This window comes from Pseudophryne corroboree, chromosome 7 (assembly GCF_028390025.1).
Source record: "Pseudophryne corroboree isolate aPseCor3 chromosome 7, aPseCor3.hap2, whole genome shotgun sequence".
NCBI classification, from domain to species: Eukaryota; Metazoa; Chordata; class Amphibia; order Anura; family Myobatrachidae; genus Pseudophryne; species Pseudophryne corroboree.
Window position 1 is genome coordinate 2871052 of NC_086450.1, and position 26176 is coordinate 2897227.

The 26176-nt window shown below is 50.0% G+C and overlaps 2 protein-coding genes across 2 annotated transcripts in view; one reads left to right on the top strand and one right to left on the bottom strand.

Annotated features, from left to right (window-relative positions):
• Positions 1-22938, bottom strand: part of FLACC1 (flagellum associated containing coiled-coil domains 1) — a 120967-nt gene extending 98029 nt beyond the window's left edge. The window contains exons 1-3 of the mRNA XM_063932242.1: positions 22861-22938; positions 18674-18846; positions 3005-3062 (exon numbers count right to left, since the gene is read on the bottom strand). Coding sequence (XP_063788312.1) covers positions 3005-3062; positions 18674-18771 — 156 coding nt within the window. The 5' untranslated portion in view covers positions 18772-18846; positions 22861-22938. The remainder of the gene's footprint in view (positions 1-3004; positions 3063-18673; positions 18847-22860) is intronic.
• LOC134944063 (caspase-8-like) overlaps positions 1-26176 on the top strand; it is a 314204-nt gene that overhangs the window by 211209 nt on the left and 76819 nt on the right. The gene's annotated exons all lie outside the window — the stretch shown is intronic.

A 26176-nucleotide genomic window follows, 5' to 3' on the forward strand; every position in this document is an offset into this window, starting at 1 on the left:
TGCTAGTGCTGAGTAATGTAGAAGTGGTGCAGATGGCATTATATGTAACTGTCAGAGCGCGTCTGAGCGTTACACACGGGGGGATATGACTAATGCTAGCACTGAGTAATGTAGAAGTGGTGCAGATGGCATTATATGTAGCGGTCAGAGAGCGTGTGAGCATTAGACACAGGGGGAGATGACTGATGCTAGTGCTGAGTAATGTAGAAGTGGTGCAGATGGCATTATATGTAGCTGTCAGAGAGCGTCTGAGCATTACACACAGGGGAGATGACTAATGCTAGTGCTGAGTAATGTAGAAGTGGTGCAGATGGCATTATATGTAGCTGACAGAGAGCATCTGAGCGTTACACACAGGGGGATGTGACTGATGCTAGAGCTGAGTAATGTAGAAGTGGTGCAGATGGCATTATATGTAGCTGATAGAGAGCGTGTGAGCATTACACACGGGGGTATGACTGATGCTAGAGCTGAGTAATGTAGAAGTGGTGCAGATGGCATTATATGTAGCTGTCAGAGAGCGTGTGAGCGTTACACACAGGGAAATATGACTGATGCTAGAGCTGAGTAATGTAGAAGTGGTGCAGATGGCATTATATGTAGCGGTCAGAGAGTGTCTGAGCGTTACACACAGGGAGATATGACTGATGATAGTGCTGAGTAATGTAGAAGTGGTGCAGATGGCATTATATGTAGCTGATAGAGAGCGTCTGAGCGTTACACACAGAGAGATATGACTGATACTAGCGCTGAGTAATGTAGAAGTGGTGCAGATGGCATTATATGTAGCTGATAGAGAGCGTCTGAGCGTTACACACAGAGAGATACGACTGATGCTAGTGCTGAGTAATGTAGAAGTGGTGCAGATGGCATTATATGTAGCTGTCAGAGAGCGTCTGAGCGTTACACACAGGGAGATATGACTGATGCTAGAGCTGAGTAATGTAGAAGTGGTGCAGATGGCATTATATGTAGCTGATAGAGAGCGTCTGAGCGTTACACACAGGGGAGATATGACTGATGCTAGAGCTGAGTAATGTAGAAGTGGTGCAGATGGCATTATATGTAGCTGTCAGAGAGCGTCTGAGCGTTACACACAGGGGGAGATATGTCTGATGCTAGTGCTGAGTAATGTAGAAGTGGTGCAGATGGCATTATATGTAGCTGTCAGAGAGCGTCTGAGCGTTACACACAGGGGGAGATATGACTGATGCTAGTGCTGAGTAATGTAGAAGTGGTGCAGATGGCATTATATGTAGCTGGTAGAGAGTGTCCGAGCATTACACACAGGGGGTATGACTGATGCTAGAGCTGAGTAATGTAGAAATGGTGCAGATGGCATTATATGTAGCTGTCAGAGCACGTCTGAGCGTTACACACAGGGGGAGATGACTGATGCTAGCACTGAGTAATGTAGAAGTGGTGCAGATGGCATTATATGTAGCTGTCAGAGAGTGTCTGAGCATTACACACGGGGGGATATGACTAATGCTAGCACTGAGTAATGTAGAAGTGGTGCAGATGGCATTATATGTAGCTGTCAGAGCACGTCTGAGCGTTACACACAGGGGGATATGACTGATGCTAGCACTGAGTAATGTAGAAGTGGTGCAGATGGCATTATATGTAGCTGATAGAGAGCGTCTGAGCTTTACACACAGGGAGATATGACTGATGATAGTGCTGAGTAATGTAGAAGTGGTGCAGATGGCATTATATGTAGCTGTCAGAGAGTGTCTGAGCGTTACACACGGGGGGATATGACTAATGCTAGAGCTGAGTAATGTAGAAGTGGTGCAGATGGCATTATATGTAGCTGTCAGAGAGCATGTGAGCATTAGACACAGGGGAGATGACTGATGCTAGAGCTGAGTAATGTAGAAGTGGTGGAGATGGCATTATATGTAGCTGATAGAGAGTGTCTGAGCATTACACACAGGGGGAGATGACTGATGCTAGTGCTGAGTAATGTAGAAGTGGTGCAGATGGCATTATATGTAGCTGGTAGAGAGTGTCTGAGCATTACTCACAGGGAGATATGACTGATGCTAGTGCTGAGTAATGTAGAAGTGGTGCAGATGGCATTATATGTAGCTGTCAGAGAGTGTCTGAGCATTACACACAGGGGGAGATGACTGATGATAGTGCTGAGTAATGTAGAAGTGGTGCAGATGGCATTATATGTAGCTGATAGAGAGCGTCTGAGCGTTACACACAGGGAGATATGACTGATGCTAGCGCTGAGTAATGTAGAAGTGGTGCAGATGGCATTATATGTAGCTGTCAGAGAGCGTCTGAGCATTACACACAGGGAGATATGACTGATGCTAGAGCTGAGTAATGTAGAAGTGGTGCAGATGGCATTATATGTAGCTGTCAGAGAGCGTCTGAGCATTACACACAGGGAGATATGACTGATGCTAGAGCTGAGTAATGTAGAAGTGGTGGAGATGGCATTATATGTAGCTGATAGAGAGCATCTGAGCGTTACACACAGGGGGATATGACTGATGCTAGCGCTGAGTAATGTAGAAGTGGTGCAGATGGCATTATACTGTATGTAGCTGTCAGAGAGCGTCTGAGCATTACACACAGGGAGATATGACTGATGCTAGAGCTGAGTAATGTAGAAGTGGTGCAGATGGCATTATATGTAGCTGATAGAGAGCGTCTGAGCATTACACACAGGGGAGTATGACTGATGCTAGAGCTGAGTAATGTAGAAGTGGTGCAGATGGCATTATGTGTAGCTGTCAGAGAGCGTCTGAGCGTTACACACAGGGGAGTATGACTGATGCTAGAGCTGAGTAATGTAGAAGTGGTGCAGATGGCATTATATGTAGCTGATAGAGAGCGTCTGAGCGTTACACAGGGAGATATGACTGATGCTAGCGCTGAGTAATGTAGAAGTGGTGCAGATGGCATTATATGTAGCTGATAGAGAGCGTCTGAGCATTACACACAGGGGAGATGACTGATGCTAGTGCTGAGTAATGTCACTTACTTTGCTGGATCCTCGGCTGGTGGTCCTAGAGTCAGACAGTCTCTGAGATGTGCGCCATCTGCACAACGATACAAGACAGGTAATGTCACAACATGAAACCAGAAGCAGGAGACGGCAGCTATATCGGTGGCAGTGATAACAGGTATGGATATAGGAGAACAGATGGTAAAGCTGCCATACACTCCATCAACCGTCCAACTTGTCTGCCCAGCTGACGGTACTCTGCACACACATATATAATGTATACAGTACTTGGGTCCTTGGACTTGCTGGCTGAGACTTGTAGTTTGCAAAATATAAAAAGTGTGTGGAACCCCCTCAACTTCCTAACCAACCCTGCACATATAGCCCAGTGCTGGTTACCCCAAACTCAGGGGATAACTGATGTGGGTCTGCCCTAATTTTGGGGTATCCAGCAGTGGGCATCGCCGGCCTCGGCTGCTGGAACCATAGATGTGGTTATTGCAGTGTAGGGGTCCACCCACCCGTGAAGCCAGACAGACCCAGGCCAGTGGCACCAGGGCTGGTTTTCTCAGGTAAGTAGGGCCTGCAAAAAATTGTGCTGGGGCGAATGTACTGGTAAGTTCATTATTAATAACAGAAAAGAGAACCACACACCCCCCCACTCCCTTTCGCGCGTACCAGCCCACCGTTTCGGCTGGCACGCCCCCGCAACGCTCCGTTTCCTCCCAGAAAACGGAGCGTTGTCGCCCCCCTTCAGCTTCGCGACCGCTTCTGCCTGATAGGCAGAGGCGATCGCATTTTCTGCAGCCCCCATGCAGAAAATGCGGGCGCATGCGCAGTAAAGGCCTGCTGCGCAAACGCCCACACCGCCTCAGCAAAAATTACGTACGAATCGCTACCTGCGATTCTTACTGAATTTGCTCCAATATACAGAGACAGACAAGAGAAATATACTGATTTCAGTCTTATGGTATTCCATACTTTCCCGGTCCCGACGCCCTGAAGACGTCCGCAGCCAGTTCAAGGCACCTGTGACAAACGTGGACAACTTGCAAAGCCAAAATGGACTAAACAGTTCCAGCCAGGAGCGGATGGCGCTATTTACAAAGAGACATCATTGCAGGTATTCTGTTCATGGGATGATCGCATGATTTCACCTGAAGAGAACGTGATACATAGTTGTTTCTATAATGGGTGCAATGCGTGGGGTGCATATGGGCCCACACCGCACACATTACACCCATATTTTAATACTTACCTGTCTGGAGTCCCACAATGGCTGCAGCATCCACAGCAAAAATCTCAGCCAAAATGGCCACCGTGCATGCAAAGTAGTGAAATTAGGCTCCATGTTTCCGGAGTCCTGCGAATGCGCTGTAGACTGCAGGACAATGCTGGAGCCTACTGCAGCGGGGAGAGGAGAGGGCCACCCGGAATCTACACAGGGACTCCCTCCTCTGTTAAAACACCCCAGGCCCCATAATAGATATAGGGAAATGTATGGTAAATAAGAGGCAGGAAGTCTTTAGTATTGTCAGGGTTTGGGGACTTACCCGCGGCGCGGGATCTCCAGGAGTGCTGGTCCGGGTGCTGGCGATGCTGCGGCAGCAGGTGGCCGGTCATCTCTCCTGTTGGAGGCAGGGGGAAGTGACTGGTGTGGGCAGCTCTGGAGCTCGGAGTGCAGGGACAGCTAGCGATGGTCTAAACTTCTACCATCGATGAGGGAGAACCAGATGATTTCCCACAATTGTTGATAAGAAGCTATTGAATTTTTTTCTCTCTGTCCAGGGTGACACCCGTGAAGCCATACTCACAGGGCTCTGATTGGTCCGCGACTTGCTCAATACTAAAGTAGGGCTGACTATCGAAACCTGAAACTGTCGATGGTTACTTTATTGATGGTTTCCCACCATCGTGGTTATCCATCGATAACTATCGATGGATAACCCGCCGATGGCCATCCCTAGACAAATGCTTCCATGTGTGTCTGCATTTCTGGGCGCCGCCATGTTGGAGACCAAAACCATGTATTCTAGCCAATGGCAGTTCTCCTGAGTTTCTCAGCCAATCCTGGCTTGTCGCTCCCTTTAAAAGGTGTTTGGATCATGGTAACACTGCCAGTGCTTTAAGTTGCTGTTCATAGGCGAGTGTCTCGGCTCTGTGCTCAACCTGGTTTGCTATTCTTCCCTGAAGGCTCCTAGCTAATTTCTTTAGTACCTCGCTGTATTCTCTGCTGCACTCTAAAGCTGGGCATACAATGTACAATTATCTGCCTGGTTGGAATGAAAATCTAGTAATGGATGAGAGCAAATGACAATCGATCATTTGCTCCCAAACACTGGAAATTCAGGATTTTGGTACTTACCGATAAATCCCTTTCTCCAATTCCACAGGGGACACTGGAGAGCAGTCAATGGGGATATAGTAGGCAGTAACTGGGAGCTGGCAACTAAAACTTTAACAATGTGGCTAGCTCCTCCCCTACTATGTCTCCCCTCCAAGCCAGTCTACCTAAAACTGTGCCCGAGGAAAGCTGGAAGAGACCCCGTTAAGGTAGAGGAGGTTAGCAAGCCATGTAAACCAGGATAACACTAAGTAAACCTGGAAACCTATTAGAAAATGGTTAACCTGAACAAAACAAGCAGTCACTGAGTGATCTGCAAACCGTGAAGTGAAAAAAACAAGGAGGAAAGCGCTGGGTGGGCGTCCAGTGGCCCCTGTGGAATCGGAGAAAGGGATTTATCGGTAAGTACCAAAATCCTGATTTCCCCTTCATCCGCTAGGGGACACTGGAGTGCAGATACAATGGGGACGTCCCAGAGCTCCCAAGACGGGAGGGAGAGCGCTGAGAGTCCTGCAAAACCGCTCGGCCAAACTGTGGCGCAGAGGCCGCAAAAGTGTCAAACTTGTAAAACATGACAAAAGTATGTCGGCCCGACCAAGTAGCAGCGCTACATAAAGTAGTCACGGAGACCCCGCAGGCGGCCGCCCACGATGGCCCCTTAGAGTGCGTAGAGTGCGCCGAAATTGAAGATGGAGGCACTCAAGAAGCCGCCAAATAAGCTTGTCTGATGGTCAGCCGAATTCATTGGGACAACGTCTGCATAGAAGCCGGCCATCCATGACGGGCAGCATCGTACAGAACAAATAAGGAGTCCGACTTCCGAATAGCTGAAGTCCTATCCACATAGATTTTGAGCGCCCTGACAACATCCAATGATCTCGAATCCGGTGAGTCCGCCGAGAGGGCCGGAACCACAAGTGGCTGATTGATGTGAAAATCGGACACCACCTTCGGGAGAAAAGACATGCGAGTACGAAGCTCAGCCCTATCTTCATGAAAAACCAGGTAAGGAGGGCGACAAGATAGGGCCCCAAGTTCCGACACCCGTCTGGCCGAAGCCAGAGCCAGTAGAAGGACCACCTTCCAGGTGAGATATTTCATCTCAACTGACTCCAGAGGCTCAAATAACGGAGACTGCAGAAAAGAGAGGACCAGATTGTGGTCCCATGGTGCCGTCGGAGGGTGAAAGGGAGGTTGTATTCGTAGAACCCCCTGAAAGAAGGTCTGAACTTCCGGTAACAAAGCTAATTTCTTCTGGAAGAAAGCGGAAAGAGCAGAGACCTGAACCTTTAGTGAACCCAGTCTTAGCCCTGCAGAAAACTGAGAAGGCGGGCCAAACGAAAAACTGAAGGAGAAAACTCCCGACGTTCACACCAGGCTACATAAGCCTTCCAAATGAGGTAGTAGTGAGACGATGTGACTGACTTTCTAGCCTGAAGTATAGTAGGAATAACCGAACGAGGAATCCCCTTCCTTTTCAAGATGGCCTTTTCAATAGCCACGCCGTCAAACGTAGCCTGCGTAAGTCTGGATAAAGAAAAGGACCCTGTTGTAGCAGATCATCGCGCAGTGGCAGGGGCCAAGGCTCCGCTACTGACAACAGCTGTAGGGCGGAGTACCAAGTCCTGTGCGGCCAATCTGGAGCCACCAGGAGGACCAGCGTGTTTTCTCTCTTGATGCGTTGTAGAACCTGAGGCAGCAACGGGAAAGGAGGAAAGCAAAGGTAAACAAACCGGAAGTTCCAAGGAGCCGTGAGGGCATCCTCGGCCGCCGCATCCCGCGTCCGAGATTAGTAAAGTGGCAGTTGACGGTTCAAGCTGGATGCCATGAGGTCGATCTGTGGTCTCCCCCCCTGGTGAACCAGCTGACGAAACACCTGGGGATTGAGAGACCACTCCCCCGGGTGCATGTCCTGACGGCTGAGATAATCGGCCTCCAAATTGTCCATCCCTGGAATGAAGATTGCCGACAAGGCCAAAGCATTTTCCTCTGCCCAGAGGAGGATGCTGGTGACCTCCCGCATTGCCGCATGACTGCGAGTGCCGCCCTAATGGTTGATGTACACTACTGTTGTGGCGTTGTCGGACTGAACTCTGACAGCCCGCCCGCGAAGCAGGTGATGTGCCTGAAGCAGGGCGTTGTACACCGCCCGTAGCTTGAGAATGTTTATGGGAAGAGCGGATTCGTGCATCGACCAGCGTCCCTGAAACTGACGTTCCAGGGTCACCGCCCCCCAGCCTCGCAGACTTGCGTCTGTGGTGAGGAGAGTCCAATTCCGCCTTCCTTCCAACAGATGAGTCGAATTGAGCCACCAGAGGAGAGACAACCGTGCTTTTGGAGACAGCCTCACCCGCTGATGAAGAAATAGATGAGACCCTGACCACTGATGTAGAAGACACAGTTGGAAGGGTCGAGAGTGGAACTGTCCGTATGGAAGAGCTTCGAACGCCGCTACCATCTTCCCCAGAAGGCGAATGCACAGATACCCGACGGTGTCGAAGTACCGACCTCACCAACGTCTGAAGAGAGAGGATCTTGTCCCGAGGAAGAAAAACCTTCTGACGGACCATGTCGAGTATCATTCCCAAGAACAGCAACCTTTGTGAGGGGCATAATTGAGACTTTGGGAAGTTCAGGATCCACCCGTGCCGAATCAGAAGGTCCTGGGTTATCAGGATATTCGGACGCAACAGGTCTGCAGAGTGCGCTTTCAGCAGCAGATCGTGCGGATAGGGGACAATTGTCACACCCTGTCTCCGAAGTAGGGCCATTATGACCGCCATGACTTTTGTGAACACCCTGGGAGCAGACGAGAGACCAAACGGAAGGACATGGAACTGGAAATGAGCGTCCTGTATCGCGAACCGGAGTAAAGCCTGATAAGGAGGCCAAATGCGAACATGTAAGTATGCATCCTTGATGTCCAAGGACGCCAGAAACTCATTTTGCTCCAACCCAGCAATAACAGACTGAAGGGACTTGAATATCCTCAAAAAAGGATTGAGATCCTTCAAGTTCAGAATTGGCCTGACCAAGCCGTCCGGCTTTGGTACTAGAAACAGGCTTGAGTAATAGCCCTGTTATGATGAGAGGGAACAGGGATCAGTACCTTTTGCGGACAGAAGCTTCTGGACCGCCGCCTGCAAGGCGACTCTTCTGTCGTCGGAAACTGACAAACCCGTGGTGTAGAAACGCTGAGGCGGTCGGGTTTGAAAATCAAGCTTGTGAACGCAAGTGATGAGATCCCTGACCCATGCATCTGAACAAGATTGTACCCAGGCTTCCCTGAAATCCCATTGACGAGCTCCCACCCTGTGATCCCCCAGGTGGGAGGGAAGCCAGTCATGCGGTGGGATTGGTGGAGGACTTACCTTCTGGCTGGGTTGAGGCTGTGGAACCTCTGCCTCTGCCCCTACCTCTATGGCCACGGGAGACGGAAGCTCCGCCCCTGGCCTCGAAACCTGGAAGGGGCACGAAAGGACCGAAAGAAAGGACCCCTATAAGGCCTCCGAGAGGCTGGAGCAGCAGAGGGAAGATAAGTTGACTTACCTTCAGTGGACCGAGAAATCCAGGCATCCAGATCCTTACCGAACAGGACCTCTCCCGTAAAGGGCAACGCTTCTGCTGCCCACTTGGATTCACCATCCGCCTGCCATTGACGCAGCCAGAGAGCTCTGCGAGCCGAAATTGCCAAAGCGAAAATCCTGGCTCCGAGGATACAGACGTCCTTGGACGCCTCGCAAAGATAAAGGGCTGATTCGCGAATGTGTTCCGCCAACGGTATCAGCTGATCCAGAGGTAAATCGTCACGTAGTCCTGAGGACAATTGTTCCGCCCAAGCTTCCATAGCCTTGTTGACCCAACAACCTACCTGTGCCGGGCGATGTAAACCCCCCGCCGCTGAGTAAATAGTCTTCAAGGTGGTTTCCAACTTCCTATCAGATGCTTCCTTCAGCAAAGTCGCTCCAGGAACCGGCAGAACCATCTTTTTGGACAGACGGGACACCGAAGGATCCACAATCGAAGAGGTCTCATAACACTTCCTGCTATCTGCGGGAAAAGGATAGGAAGACAAAATTTTCTTTGATACCTGAAATTTTGCATCCGGATGTTTCCAAGCTGCCGTCATGAGCACATACAGCTCCTCCGAAACTGGAAAGGTCACCGGCAGTCTCTGGTTGGTGCCAAACCTTGAAGGACGTAAGGCATCCTGATCCATCTCCTCTACCTGTAACACTGAGCGAATAGATGTAATAAGCTCCTCAATACCTTGAGCCACAGGTCCAGAGTCCTCATACACCTGATTGTCATCAGTATCCTGTACATCTACCACCGCCTCATCCAATAGAGGCATATCATCGTCAGATTCATGTAACACTGAGGCTAGGAACCTCTTTTTTGAGACCTGAGGAGGGGAAGTTAAGGATGGGGCCTGGGAAGGGAGCACCGCCCTAGAGAGCCCTTCAACTGATTTTGCCAGGGACTGAGACCATGCAGGTTCCAGCTCAGGCATCGGGACAAGCTGTTGGAATCGGGCTGCCTCTCTATCTTCCCGAGAAGCCCTCAGTTCCCTAGTTAACTGAGACATAACCTCTGTGAGCTGTGTTGTCCAAACAGGGGTGCTCTGCGGCTGTGATGAGGGCTGAGCAGATGGCTCCGACCCACAATCTTCACATAACAGGGAATTCTCAGACTGACCCTGAGTGAACTTTGCAGAACATTTCTGACATTGAAAAACATTTTGTGCAGCCTTGGAACCTTTTCCAGCCATGGCAGCACCTGCTGTCACGCGCACACACACACACACACACACACACACACACACACACACACACACACACACACACACACACACACACACACACACACACACACGCAGAAGGAGAGGGGGTGGGGAAGTAGCAAAGGAGTGCAGCCACACCACTGAGCCCTGCACGGTACTGTGCAGTATTAGGCACTGTTAATAAACTATAAGTGCCCCACCATACCCCACTGCAACTGCTCACTGTGTCCAGGCTGAACGTCCCTGCAGCGTTGCTAAGATGGCCGCCAGAGCGCGCTGAGCCGCCGGGGCTGTTGGGAGCTGAGATCCCATAGCGGGATTAGGTTCCGCCCTCCCCCCCCCACGACCCCCCCCCCCCCCGTTATGGCGCCCAATTCAAACTTGCAAAGGCGCTAGTGTCGCCCTGCTGCATCCCCCGCCGGCAATGTGAGCTGCGGCCGGGGAGCGGATCAGAGGGGGGGGGGGGGGGATGGTGATATACTTATCACTGCCATATCTTCTGCTGATGGATCGGCCCCGACACGCGACGCACGCAGCGGTGTCCGGCCATCTCCGGAGAGCCAGTGTCTCCTTCAGCCGGGGAACCAGCCCAAGCCGTACGCAACTGCGATGGGACCCCGCCGGCAGCTCCCGCGGTGCAGACTGGCAGAGGCAGAGCAGCCAGTCTGTAAAGAAAGAAAAAAAAATAAGATTTTACTTACCGATAAATCTATTTCTCGTAGTCCGTAGTGGATGCTGGGACTCCGTAAGGACCATGGGGAATAGCGGCTCCGCAGGAGACAGGGCACAAGAATAAAAGCTTTAGGATCAGGTGGTGTGCACTGGCTCCTCCCCCTATGACCCTCCTCCAAGCCTCAGTTAGGATACTGTGCCCGGACGAGCGTACATAATAAGGAAGGATATTGAATCCCGGGTAAGACTCATACCAGCCACACCAATCACACCGTACAACTTGTGATCTGAACCCAGTTAACAGTATGATAAAACGAAAAGGAGCCTCTGAAAAGATGGCTCACAACAATAATAACCCGAATTTTTGTAACAATAACTATATACAAGTATTGCAGACAATCCGCACTTGGGATGGGCGCCCAGCATCCACTACGGACTACGAGAAATAGATTTATCGGTAAGTAAAATCTTATTTTCTCTGACGTCCTAGTGGATGCTGGGACTCCGTAAGGACCATGGGGATTATACCAAAGCTCCCAAACGGGCGGGAGAGTGCGGATGACTCTGCAGCACCGAATGAGAGAACTCCAGGTCCTCCTCAGCCAGGGTATCAAATTTGTAGAATTTTGCAAACGTGTTTGCCCCTGACCAAGTAGCTGCTCGGCAAAGTTGTAAAGCCGAGACCCCTCGGGCAGCTGCCCAAGATGAGCCCACTTTCCTCGTGGAATGGGCTTTTACCAATTTTGGCTGTGGCAGGCCCGCCACAGAATGTGCAAGCTGAATTGTACTACAGTACAAATCCAACGAGCAATCGTCTGCTTAGAAGCAGGAGCACCCAGCTTGTTGGGTGCATACAGGATAAACAGCGAGTCAGATTTTCTGACTCCAGCCGTCCTGGAAACATATATTTTCAGGGCCCTGACAACGTCAAGCAACTTGGAGTCCTCCAAGTCCCTAGTAGCCGCAGGTACCACAATAGGTTGGTTCATGTGAAATGCAGAAACCACCTTAGGTAGAAATTGAGGACGAGTCCTCAATTCTGCCCTGTCAGAATGAAAAATTAAGTAAGGACTTTTATATGATAAAGCCGCCAATTCTGACACACGCCTGGCTGAAGCCAGGGCTAACAGCATCGTCACCTTCCATGTGAGATATTTGAAGTCCACAGTGGTGAGTGGTTCAAACCAATGTGACTTTAGAAAACTCAACACAACATTGAGATCCCAAGGTGCCACTGGAGGCACAAAAGGAGGCTGTATATGCAGTACCCCTTTTACAAATGTCTGAACTTCAGGCATTGAAGCCAGTTCTTTCTGGAAGAAAATCGACAGGGCCGAAATTTGAACCTTAATGGACCCTAATTTTAGGCCCATAGATAGTCCTGTTTGCAGGAAATGGAGGAAACGACCCAGTTGAAATTCCTCTGTAGGGGCCTTCTTGGCCTCACACCACGCAACATATTTTCGCCAAATGCGGTGATAATGTTTTGCGGTTACGTCCTTCCTGGCCTTGACCAGGGTAGGGATGACTTCATCTGGAATGCCTTTTTCCCTCAGGATCCGGCGTTCAACCGCCATGCCGTCAAACGCAGCCGCGGTAAGTCTTGGAACAGACAAGGCCCCTGCTGGAGCAGGTCCTTTCTCAGAGGTAGAGGCCACGGTTCGTCCGTGAGCATCTCTTGAAGTTCCGGGTACCAAGTCCTTCTTGGCCAATCCGGAGCCACGAGTATAGTTCTTACTCCTCTCCTTCTTATGATTCTCAGTACCTTTGGTATGAGAGGCAGAGGAGGGAACACATACACTGACCGGTACACCCACGGCGTTACCAGGGCGTCCACCGCTATTGCCTGAGGGTCCCTTGACCTGGCGCAATATCTGTCTAGTTTTTTGTTTAGACGGGACGCCATCATGTCCACCTTTGGTTCTTCCCAACGGTTTACTATCAGGTGGAAGACTTCTGGGTGAAGTCCCCACTCTCCCGGGTGGAGGTCGTGTCTGCTGAGGAAGTCTGCTTCCCAGTTGTCCACTCCCGGAATGAACACTGCTGACAGTGCTATCACATGATTTTCCGCCCAGCGAAGAATCCTTGCAGCTTCTGCCATTGCCCTCCTGCTTCTCGTGCCGCCCTGTCTGTTTACGTGGACGACTGACGTGATGTTGTCCGATTGGATCAATACCGCCTGACCCTGAAGCAGGGGTTTCGCTTGACTTAGGGCATTGTAAATGGCCCTTAGTTCCAGAATGTTTATATGAAGAGATGCTTCCATGCTTGACCACAAGCCCTGGAAATTTCTTCCCTGTGTGACTGCTCCCCAGCCTCTCAGGCTTGCATCCGTGGTCACCAGGATCCAATCCTGAATGCCAAATCTGCGGCCCTCTAGTAGATGAGCACTCTGCAGCCACCACAGAAGAGACACCCTTGTCCTTGGCGACAGGGTTATCCGCTGATGCATCTGAAGATGCGATCCGGACCATTTGTCCAGCAGATCCCACTGAAAAGTTCTTGCATGGAATCTTCCGAATGGAATCGCTTCGTAAGAAGCCACCATTTTTCCCAGGACCCTCGTGCACTGATGCACTGACACCTGGCCTGGTTTTAGGAGGTTCCTGACTAGCTCGGATAACTCCCTGGCCTTCTCCTCCGGGAGAAACACCTTTTTCTGGACTGTGTCCAGAATCATTCCTAGGAACAGTAGACGTGTCGTAGGAATCAGCTGCGATTTTGGAATATTTAGGATCCACCCGTGCTGACGTAACACTACCTGAGATAGTGCTACTCCGACTTCTAACTGTTCCCTGGACCTTGCCCTTATTAGGAGATCGTCCAAGTAAGGGATAATTAAGATGCCTTTTCTTCGAAGAAGAATCATTATTTCGGCCATTACCTTGGTAAAGACCCGAGGTGCCGTGGACAACCCAAACGGCAGCGTCTGAAACTGATAACGACAGTTTTGTACTACAAACCTGAGGTACCCTTGGTGAGACGGGTAGATTGGGACGTGGAGATAAGCATCCTTGATGTCCAGAGACACCATATAGTCCCCTTCTTCCAGGTTTGCTATCACCGCTCTGAGTGATTCCATCTTGAATTTGAACCTCTTTATGTAAGTGTTCAAGGATTTCAGATTTAAAATTGGTCTCACCGAGCCGTCCGGCTTCGGTACCACAAACAGCGTGGAATAATACCCCTTTCCCTGTTGTAGGAGGGGTACCTTGATTATCACCTGCTGGGAATACAGCTTGTGAATGGCTTCCAAAACTGCCTCCCTGTCGGAGGGAGACTTTGGTAGAGCAGACTTCAGGAACCGGCGAGGGGGAAACGCCTCGAATTCCAGTTTGTACCCCTGCGATACTACCTGTAGAATCCAGGGGTCCACTTGCGAGTGAGCCCACTGCGCGTTGAAATTCTTGAGACGGGCCCCCACCATGTCTGAGTCTGCTTGTAAAGCCCCAGCGTCATGCTGAAGACTTGGCAGAAGCAGGGGAGGGCTTCTGCTCCTGGGAAGCGGCTGCATGGTGCAGTCTTTTTCCCCTTCCTCTGCCCCGGGGCAGGAAGGAATGGCCTTTAGCTCGCTTGTACTTATGGGAACGAAAGGACTGAGTTTGAAAAGACGGTGTCTTTTTCTGCTGATGTGAAGTGACCTGGGGTAAAAAGGTGGATTTTCCAGCCGTTGCCGTGGCCACCAGGTCCGATAGACCAGCCCCAAATAACTCCTCCCCTTTATACGGCAATACTTCCATATGTCGTTTTGAATCTGCATCGCCTGACCACTGTCGCGTCCATAACGCTCTTCTGGCAGAAATGGACATAGCACTTACTCTTGATGCCAGGGTGCAGATATCCCTCTGTGCATCACGCATATACAGGTTGAGTATCCCTTATCCAAAATGCTTGGGACCAGAGGTATTTTGGATATGGGATTTTTCCGTATTTTGGAATAATTGCATACCATAATGAGATATCATGGTGATGGGACCTAAGTCTAAGCACAGAATGCATTTATGTTTCATATACACCTTATACACACAGCCTGAAGGTAATTTTAGCCAATATTTTTTATAACTTTGTGCATTAAACAAAGTGTGTGTACATTCATAAAATTCATTTATGTTTCATATACACCTTATACACGCAGCCTGAAGATCATTTAATACAATATTTTTAATAACTTTGTGTATTAAACAAAGTTTGTGTACATTGAGCCATCAAAAAACAAAGGTTTCACTATCTCACTCTCACTCAAAAAAGTCCGTATTTCGGAATATTCCGTATTTCGGAATATATGGATATGGGATACTCAACCTGTATAGTAATGCATCCTTCAAATGCTCTATAGTTAGCAGTATATTGTCCCTATCCAGGGTATCAATATTTTCAGTCAGGGAATCCGACCACGCGACTCCAGCACTGCACATCCAGGCTGAAGCGATTGCTGGTCGCAGTATAACACCAGTATGTGTGTATATACTTTTAAGAATATTTTCCAGCCTTCTATCTGCTGGTTCCTTGAGGGTGGCCGTATCAGGAGACGGTAACGCTACTTGTTTAGATAAACGTGTGAGCGCCTTATCCACCCTAGGGGGTGTTTCCCAACGCGTCCTAACCTCTGACGGGAAAGGATATAGTGCCAATAATTTTTTAGAAATTAGCAGTTTTTTGTCGGGGGAAACCCACGCTTTATCACACACCTCATTTAACTCATCTGACTCAGGGAAAACTATTGGTAGTTTTTTCACACCCCACATAATACCCTTCTTTGTGGTACTTGTAGTGTCAGAAATGTTCAATGCCTCCTTCATTGTGATCATGTAACGTGTGGCCCTACTGGACATTACGTTTGTCTCCTCACCGTCGACACTAGACTCAGTATCTGTGTCTGGGTCTGTGTCGACCCACTGAGGTAACGGGCGTTTTAGGGCCCCTGACGGTGTCTGAGACGCCTGGACAGGCACTAATTGATTTGCCGGCTGTCTCATGTCATCAACCGTTTTTTGCAAAGTGCTGGCATTATCACTTAATTCTTTTAATACGATCATCCAGTCAGGTGTCGACACCCTAGGGGGTGACATCACTAACCCAGGCAATTGCTCCGCCTCCACATCATTTTCCTCCTCATACATGTCGACACACACGTACCGACACACAGCACACACACCGGGAATGCTCTGATAGAGGACAGGACCCCACAAGCCCTTTGGATAGACAGAGGGAGAGTCTGCCAGCACACACCAAGCGCTATATATATATACAGGGATAACCTTATATAAGTGTTATTCCCTTATAGCTGCTGTATAGTTTTTAGCTGCCAATAGTGCCCCCCCCTCTCTTTTTTACCCTGATTCTGTAGCAAGTCTGCAGGGGAGTCAGGGAGCCGTCCTTCCAGCGGAGCTGTGAGGGAAAATGGCGCTTGTGTGCTGAGGAGATAGGCTCCGCCCCTTCACGACGTCCTTATCTCCCGCTCTTTTCTGTAATAATGGCAGGGGTTAAAATACATCCATATAGCCCAAGAGCTATATGTGATGTATTCTTTTGCCAACCTAAGGTATCATCTGTTATATTGCGTCTCAGGGCGCTCCCCCCCAGCGCCCTGCACCCTCAGTGACCGGAGTGTGAAGTGTGCTGAGAGCAATGGCGCACAGCTGCGGTGCTGTGCGCTACCTTAGTCTGAAGACAGGATCGTCTTCTGCCGCCGATTTCACCGGACCTCTTCGCTCTTCTGGCTCTGTAAGGGGGCCGGCGGCGCGGCTCCGGGACCCATCCAGGCTGAACCTGTGATCGTCCCTCTGGAGCTAATGTCCAGTAGCCTAAGAAACCCGATCCACTCTGCATGCAGGTGAGTCCGTTTCTTCTCCCCTTAGTCCCACGATGCAGTGAGCCTGTTGCCAGCAGGACTCACTGAAAATAAAAAACCTAAAATAAACTTTTATTCTAAGCAGCTCAGGAGAGCCACCTAGCCTGCACCCTTCTCGCTCGGGCACAAAAATCTAACTGAGGCTTGGAGGAGGGTCATAGGGGGAGGAGCCAGTGCACACCACCTGATCCTAAAGCTTTTATTCTTGTGCCCTGTCTCCTGCGGAGCCGCTATTCCCCATGGTCCTTACGGAGTCCCAGCATCCACTAGGACGTCAGAGAAATATATCTTCAGAGCAATCCCAAGAATGACCAGCTCCCTTGGGCACAAAATAAAGACTGGCTTGGAGGGGGGACATAGTAGGGGAGGAGCTAGCCACATTGTTAAAGTTTTAAAGTGCCAGCTCCCAGTTACTGCCTACTATATCCCCATTGTGACTGCTCTCCAGTGTCCCCTGGTGGATGATGGAGAAATGTTGTTTATACAAATTGGTTAAATCACAGACAGGTTTTGTCCTTTTCCAGTGTTTGGGAGCAAATGGTTGATTGTCATTTGTCTGAACCATTACTAGATTTTCATTCCAACCAGGCAGATAATTGTATAGTGTGTGACCTGCTTAGGCCAGAGCATGGACCCTGTGCCACTCCCTGCAGACCACCCACCTACTGGGTGGGGTTTCCCGGTGGTCCTGTGCCGCTGGTGGCTTCATCGGTTCTCTGTACTGCTACCCAGTCCCCGTCTTCAGCAGTTCCTACTTTCAAGCCTCACTTATTCCAGCTCCAGTCTTGGACAGTTCCACTTCACCCAGTTCCAGACTTCAGCAGTCCGTCGCTTCTTGCCACTGTTACACCAGGAACTGCTCTTCTTCAGCCAAGTTCTTCTCTGCTGGTGACATCTGAGTCCACCCAAGCTTCTAGGGACTGTGGTGGTCCATGAGATGGAACTACATCCATCTTCCTCGCTCTCATCCTCCTGAGGTCTCGTCTTCCCCAGCTTCGGTCCACTCGCTGGAGTACCCCTGACAAGGGGAGGAGATCACGAGACCACCTGTTGGTATCCCGGCGGTCACAGAACCAACGCCGTAGTCCCGCCAGGCGGTGAAATGCCGCAGCTGGAATCCTGGCACCACACGCTTTCCTCCCTCTATGGGTGTCGTAGACACCCATAGAGGGAGAATAAAACCTGTGGCGAGGGTAGCGAGCCTGCAAGGGGCTTTCAAGGGCTCGCCCCGCTGTCGGCACACTGTTGGCCGGGATCCCAGCCATCGGTACTACGTATGTATTCCCTGCCGAGTATCTCCTTCTCCAGTTTTGTTTTGTGGTATGAACAGGTACACTTTGGAATACTGCAGGACATTGGGACCAGGTAAGTATACACTCAATTCTATTAAAGTGTCAATGTGATTATTTACATGTATATTTGCTGAATTACAGGTGGCAGCAAGCGCTGGTGCCAGGGCCGTCTATTTATATGGGCTCAATTGGCAGTTGCCCAAGGGCCCATGGGTCTAAGGGCCCTAGGCTGATATACTCCAAAAGCTGGGACTTTCCCCTTTCAGTGGACACTGGCAGCTTGTCTCTACTATGCCCAGAACCAGAGATATCAGCCTTCCAGCAGAAAATGATGAATATTAAGCCCACTCCACTATCTGGGTGTAGTATGATTCGCCGGTGCTTGTGATCCCGACCGCCGGAATGCCGGCAGCGGGGCGTGCGCAAAAGATCCCCATGCGGGCTCGCCGCGCATGCTGCAGGCATGGTAATACACAAAGGGACTAGACAAGCATTATACCAGCATTTGAACTGTGATGGCAGCCAGGACTTTGTGGGTAACATAGCAACATACTGAAGTGACCCCAATGCTTATAGAGAGACCCCTCTGCAGCAGGTATTCATTGTATGCCCCATAACAGCACTCTAGTTCCATTTGAATAACGATGATTAACTAGGGCTGAGGGTGAAAGCCCGGGGGACAGAGTCACCCACAGTCAGCGGGTAGGTGCAGGGGTTCTGTAGGTGGTCAGGACATTGCTAGGCAGGGCTGTGACATTTATACCTGGGTCTGTTCCTGTTCCCGCACAGCGTTTCCATTGGGAATCTTCCATTTCTAGGCCCCGCACAGCAGCTGCAAGATAATCCGGTATAGACGGACATGGCGATAGGGCGCTATGGGCATCAGCTGCGTCACAGAAATTCTTGCGTCATCCGTGTTGCGCACCTGTGGGGGGCCTGAGAGTGACCGGATGGAGAGAGCAATAATACACAAAGGGACTAGACAAGCATTATACCAGCATTTGAACTGTGATGTGTGTGTGACCTGTGCTGCATGTAGCAGTGGTAATAATATGTAGCAGTGGTAATAATGTGTAGCAGTGGTAATAGTGTGTAGCAGTGGTATTAGCGTGTAGCAGTGGTAATAGCGTGTAGCAGTGGTAATAGTGTGTAGCAGTGGTAATAGCGTGTAGTAGTGTAATAGTGTGTAGCAGTGGTAATAGTGTGTAGTAGTGTAATAGTGTGTAGCAGTGGTAATAGTGTGTAGCAGTGGTAATAGCGTGTAGCAGTGGTAATAGCGTGTAGTAGTAGTAATAGCCTGTTGCAGTGATAATAGTGTGTAGCAGTGTTTGGCAGTGGTAATAGCCTGTTGCAGTGGTAATAGCGTGTAGCAGTGTTTGGCAGTGGTAATAGCGTGTAGCAGTGGTAATAGCGTGTAGCAGTGGTAATAGCGTGTAGTAGTGGTAATAGCGTGTAGCAGTGGTAATAGCGTGTAGCAGTGGTAATAGCGTGTAGCAGTAGTAATAGCCTGTTGCAGTGATAATAGTGTGTAGCAGTGTTTGGCTGTGGTAACAGCGTGTAGCAGTAGTAAGTGTGTAACAGTGGTAATAGCGTGTAGCAGTGTTTGGCAGTGGTAATAGCGTGTAGCAGTGGTAATAGCCTGTTGCAGTGGTAATAGCGTGTAGCAGTGTTTGGCAGTGGTAATAGCGTGTAGCAGTGGTAATAGCGTGTAGCAGTGTTTGGCAGTGGTAATAGCGTGTAGCAGTGGTAATAGCCTGTTGCAGTGGTAATAGCGTGTAGCAGTGGTAATAGCGTGTAGCAGTGGTAATAGCGTGTAGCAGTGGTAATAGCGTGTAGTAGTGGTAATAGCGTGTAGCAGTGGTAATAGCGTGTAGCAGTAGTAATAGCCTGTTGCAGTGATAATAGTGTGTAGCAGTGTTTGGCTGTGGTAACAGCGTGTAGCAGTAGTAAGTGTGTAACAGTGGTAATAGCGTGTAGCAGTGTTTGACAGTGGTAATAGCGTGTAGCAGTGGTAATAGCCTGTTGCAGTGGTAATAGCGTGTAGCAGTGTTTGGCAGTGGTAATAGCGTGTAGCAGTGGTAATAGCGTGTAGCAGTGTTTTGAAGTGGTAATAGCGTGTAGCAGTGGTAATAGCGTGTAGTAGTGGTAATAGCGTGTAGCAGTGGTAATAGCGTGTAGCAGTAGTAATAGCCTGTTGCAGTGATAATAGTGTGTAGCAGTGTTTGGCTGTGGTAACAGCGTGTAGCAGTAGTAAGTGTGTAACAGTGGTAATAGCGTGTAGCAGTGTTTGGCAGTGGTAATAGCGTGTAGCAGTGGTAATAGCCTGTTGCAGTGGTAATAGCGTGTAGCAGTGTTTGGCAGTGGTAATAGCGTGTAGCAGTGGTAATAGCGTGTAGCAGTGTTTTGAAGTGGTAATAGCGTGTAGCAGTGTTAGTAGCGTTTAGCAGTGGTAATAGCGTGTAGCAGTGTTAGCGTTTAGCAGTGGTAATAGTGTGTAGCAGTGGTAATAGTGTGTAGCAGTGGTAATAGCGCGTAGCAGTGGTAATAGCGTGTAGCAGTGGTAATAGCGTGTAGAAGTGGTAATAGTGTGTAGCAGTGGTAACAGTGTGTAGCAGTGGTAATAATGTGTAGCAGTGGTAATAGTGTGCAGCAGTGGTAATAGCGTGTAGCAGTGGTAATAGCGTGTAGCAGTGGTAATAGTGTGTAGCAGTGGTAATAACGTGTAGCAGTGGTAATAATGTGTAGCAGTGGTAATAGTGTGTAGCAGTGGTAATAGTGTGTAGCAGTGGTAATAATCTGTAGCAGTGGTAAAGTGTGTAGCAGTGGTAATAAAATGTGTAGCAGTGGTAATAGCGTGTAGCAGTGGTAATAGCGTGTAGCAGTGGTAATAGTGTGTAGCAGTGGTAATAGCGTGTAGCAGTGGTAATAGTGTGTTGTAGTGGTAATAGTGTGTAGCAGTGGTAATAGTGTGTAGCAGTGGTAATAGCGTGTAGCAGTGGTAATAGTGTGTAGCAGTGGTAATAGTGTGTTGTAGTGGTAATAGTGTGTAGCAGTGGTAATAGTGTGTAGCAGTGGTAATAGTGTGTAGCAGTGGTAATAGCGTGTAGTAGTGGTAATAGCGTGTAGTAGTGGTAATAGCGTGTAGCAGTGGTAATAGCGTGTAGCAGTGTTAGTAGCGTTTAGCAGTGGTAATAGCGTGTATCAGTGGTAATAGTGTGTAGCAGTGGTAATAGTGTGTAGCAGTGGTAATAGCGTGTAGCAGTGGTAATAGCGTGTAGCAGTGTTAGTAGCGTTTAGCAGTGGTAATAGCGTGTATCAGTGGTAATAGCGTGTAGCAGTGGTAATAGCGTGTAGCAGTGGTAATAGTGTGTAGCAGTGGTAATAGCGTGTAGCAGTGGTAATAATGTGTAGCAGTGTTAGCGTGTAGCAGTGGTAGTGTGTAGTAGTGGTAATAGTGTGTAGTAGTGTAATAGTGTGTAGCAGTGGTAATAGCGTGTAGCAGTGGTAATAGCGTGTAGCAGTGGTAATAGCGTGTAGCAGTGGTAATAGCGTGTAGCAGTGGTAATAGTGTGTAGCAGTGGTAATAGCGTGTAGCAGTGGTAATAGCGTGTAGTAGTGGTAATAGCGTGTAGCAGTGGTAATAGCGTGTAGCAGTGGTAATAGCGTGTATCAGTGGTAATAGTGTGTAGCAGTGGTAATAGCGTGTAGTAGTGGTAATAATGTGTAGCAGTGTTAGCGTGTAGCAGTGGTAGTGTGTAGTAGTGGTAATAGTGTGTAGTAGTGTAATAGTGTGTAGCAGTGGTAATAGCGTGTAGCAGTGGTAATAGCGTGTAGCAGTGGTAATAGTGTGTAGTAGTGGTAATAGTGTGTAGTAGTGTAATAGTGTGTAGCAGTGGTAATAGAGTGTAGTAGTGGTAATAGTGTGTAGCAGTGGTAATAGCGTGTAGCAGTGGTAATAGCGTGTAGTAGTAGTAATAGCCTGTTGCAGTGATAATAGTGTGTAGCAGTGTTTGGCAGTGGTAATAGCCTGTTGCAGTGGTAATAGCGTGTAGCAGTGTTTGGCAGTGGTAATAGCGTGTAGCAGTGGTAATAGCGTGTAGTAGTGGTAATAGCGTGTAGCAGTGGTAATAGCGTGTAGCAGTGGTAATAGCGTGTAGCAGTGGTAATAGTGTGTAGCAGTGGTAATAGTGTGTAGTAGTGTAATAGTGTGTAGCAGTGGTAATAGAGTGTAGTAGTGGTAATAGTGTGTAGCAGTGGTAATAGCGTGTAGCAGTGGTAATAGCGTGTAGTAGTGGTAATAGCGTGTAGTAGTGGTAATAGCGTGTAGCAGTGGTAATAATGTGTAGCAGTGTTAGCGTGTAGCAGTGGTAGTGTGTAGCAGTGTGCAGTGAACACGGGGGAGTAGAGACTACTTCCTATTAGCCTATGCTGAGCGCCTATTGTTGGAAGCTGCACCGTAAACCGACAAAACCATAGTACAACAGGGGGATATCTACCAAGCCTAGGGGGAGTATTCAATTACGGTCTGAAGTACCGACAGGGCAGAAAGACGGCTCTTTCCGCTGATATTCTGAACTTTACGACACTTCGCTATAATTGAAGTGTCGTTCTTCCGCCCTGTCGAAAATACCGACAATTCGAAAAACGCATGGATGAGCGGAAATTCTGCTTATCCATGTGTTTTTGACCCCGCCGCAGTCGAAAACGGGCCATTTTCGCTCATAAATGAGGGCGGAAATGAATGGGAGTGGAAACAGGCGGAAACAGCCCGCTACTAAATACTGAAGTGTCGGTTCCTCTCCGTCGGAAAGGATCCGACTGTGATTGAATATCCCCCCTGGAGAGGGAACGGTCATTATCTAGCACAGTCACGGACGCTAATTGCTCCACTTCCTCTCTCTCTCCAAGGCTTGAGACATCTCCCCTACAGTTACCTGCAATCACACTGACCTGTGCCGTGTCTCTGTACACACCTTACTTCCCAGTACAGAGGGACTGGGAGACGCTGCCTGGCTGCTGGGATTCCTACAGGACATGGGCCGGTCACGTTTACATGGTGACTATGGAGACAAGAACCCTCACCGGTCACGTTGTCACACAGTAGCCAGCATTTAACCGCTGCTCTGCCGGAGGCGTGGCGTTACACAGTAGCCAGCATTTAACCCCTGCTCTGCCGGAGGCGTGGCGTTACACAGTAGCCAGCATTTAACCCCTGCCCTGCCGGAGGCGTGGCGCTGCACAGTAGCCAGTATTTAACCCCTTCTCTGCCGGAGGCGTGGTGTTACACAGTAGCCAGCATTTAACCCCTTCTCTGCCAGAGGCGTGGCACTACACAGTAGCCAGCATTAACCCTTTCTCTGCCAGAGGCGTGGCACTACACAGTAGCCAGCATTTAACCCTTTCTCTGCTGGAGGCGTGGCATTTGAGTAGCCAGCATTTAACCCCTTCTCTGCCGGAGGCGTGGCGTTACACAGTAGCCAGCATTTAACCCCTTCTCTGCCAGAGACGTGGCACTACACAGTAGCCAGCATTTAACCGCTTCTCTGCCAGAGGCGTGGCACTACACAGTAGCCAGCATTTAACCCCTTTTCTGCCGGAGGCGTGGCGTTACACAGTAGCCAGCATTTAACCCCTTCTCTGCCAGAAGCGTGGCACTACACAGTAGCCAGCATTTAACCCTTTCTCTGCCAGAGGCGTGGCACTACACAGTAGCCAGCATTTAACCCCCTCTCTGCCAGAGGCGTGGCACTACACAGTAGCCAGCATTTAACCCCTTTTCTGCCGGAGGCGTGGCGTTACACAGTAGCCAGCATTTAACCCCTTCTCTGCCAGAAGCGTGGCACTACACAGTAGCCAGCATTTAACCCTTTCTCTGCCAGAGGCGTGGCACTACACAGTAGCCAGCATTTAACCCCTTCTCTGCCAGAGGCGTGGCACTACACAGTAGCCAGCATTTAACCCCTTCTCTGCCAGAGGCGTGGCACTACACAGTAGCCAGCATTTAACCCTCTCTCTGCCGGAGGTGTGGCGTTACACAGTAGCCAGCATTCAACCGCTGCTCTGCCAGAGTGTGGCGTTACAGCATTTAACCCCTTCTTTGCCGGTGGCGTGGCATTATAGCCAGCATTTAACCCCTTCTCTGGCGGAGGTGTAGCGTTACAGAGTAGCCAGCATTGAACCCCTGCTCTACCAGAGTGGCGTTACACAGTCGCCAGCATTTAACCCCTTCTCTGCATCGCTATGTCTATGGCAGAGCAGAGGTTAAATGCTGGCTCCTGTGTCACACCACGCCTCCGGCAGAGCAGGGGATAAATGCTGGCTCCTCTGTCACGCCACGCCTCCGGCAATGCAGGGGTTAAATGCTGGCTCCTCTGCCACGCCTCCGGCAAAGCAGGGGTTAAATGCTGGCTCCTCTGTCACGCCACGTCTCCGGCAGAGCAGGGGTTAAATGCTGCCTCCTCTGTCACGCCACACATCTGGCAGAGAAGGGGTTAAATGCTGGCTCCTCTGTCACGCCACCGGCAGAGAAAGGGTTAAATGCTGGCTACTCCAACGCCACGACTCCAGCAGAGCAGCCAGCATTTAACCCCTGCTCTGCCGGAGGCGTGGCGCTACACAGTAGTCACTATTTAACCGTTTCTCTGCCGGAGGTGTTACACAGTAGCCAGCATTCAACCGCTGCTCTGCCAGAGTGTGGCGTTACAGCATTTAACCCCTTCCCTGCCAGTGGCGTGGCATTATAGCTAGCATTTAACCCCTCCTCTGCTGGAGGCATGGGGTTACACAGGAGCCAGCATTTAACCCCTTCTCTGTATCGCCACGCCTCCGGCAAAGCAGGGGTTAAATGCTGGCCCCTCTGCAACTCCATGCCTCCGGCAGAGCAGGGGTTAAATGCTGGCTCCTCTGTAACGCCACGCCTCCGGCAGAGCAAGGGTTAAATGCTGGCTCCTCTAACGCCACGCCACCGGCAGAGCAGGGGTTAAATGTTGGCTCCTCTGTAACGCCACGCCTCCGGCAGAGTAGCTAGCATGTAACCCATTCTCTGCCATTTAGCCCCTGCTTTGCCGGAGGCGTGGCGTGAAAGAGGAGCCAGCATTTAACCCCTGCGCTGCCGGAGACGTGGTGTTTGAGTAGCCAGCACTTAACTCCTTCTCTGCTCGAGGCGTGGCATTACAGCGTAGCCAGCATTTAACCCTTTCTCTGCAGGAGGTGTGGCGTTACAGAGTAGCCACCATTTAACCCCTGCTCTGCCGGAGGTGTGGCGTTACACCGTAGCCAGCATTTAACCCCTGCTCTGCCGTAGGTTTGGCGTTACACAGTAGCCAGCATTTAACCCCTGCTCTGCCGTAGGTGTGGCGTTACACAGTAGCCAGCATTTAACCCCTCCTCTGCCGGAGGCATGGCGTTACACAGTAGCCAGCATTTAACCCCTGCTCTGCCGAAGGCGTGGAGTTACACAGTAGCCAGCATTAAACCCCAGCTCTGCAGGAGGCGTGGCGTTACAGAGTAGCCAGCATTTAACCCCTGCTCTGCCGGAGGCGTGGCGTTGCACAGTAGCCAGCATTTAACCTCTGCTCTGCCAGAGGCGTGGCGTTACACAGTAGCCAGCATTAAACCACTTCTCTGCCGGAGTTGTGGCGTTACAGTCGCCAGCATTTAACCCCTGCTCTGCCGGAGGCGTGGCGTTACACAGTCGCCAGCATTTAACCCCAGCTCTGCCGGAGGTGTGGCATTACACAGTAGCTATGACTATTATATGGCTGTAAGATGCAGAGACGTCTGACAGCTGGGTACACACGTTAGGCTTTGTACACGTCAGTGCGACGTCGGCTGTGACGGGCAGTGGCAGGGGATCGGGGCATGCTGCATTTGGTGAAATAACAAAGAGGGTAATTCCAAGTTGATCGCAGCAGGATTTTTGTTAGCAATTGGGCAAAACCATGTGCACTGTAGGGGAGGCAGATATAACATGTGCAGAGAGAGTTAGATTTGGGTGGGGTGTGTTCAATCTGCAATCTAATTTGCAGTGTAAAAATAAAGCAGCCAGTATTTACCCTGCAGAGAAACAAAATAAGTTATAACCCACCCAAATCTAACTCTCTCTGCACATGTTATATCTGCCTCCCCTGCAGTGCACATGGTTTTGCCCAATTGCTAACAAAAATCCTGCTGCGATCAACTTGGAATTACCCCCATTGTTATTTCACCAAATGCAGCATGCCCCGCTCCCCTGCCACTGCCCTTCACAGCCGACGTCGCACTGACG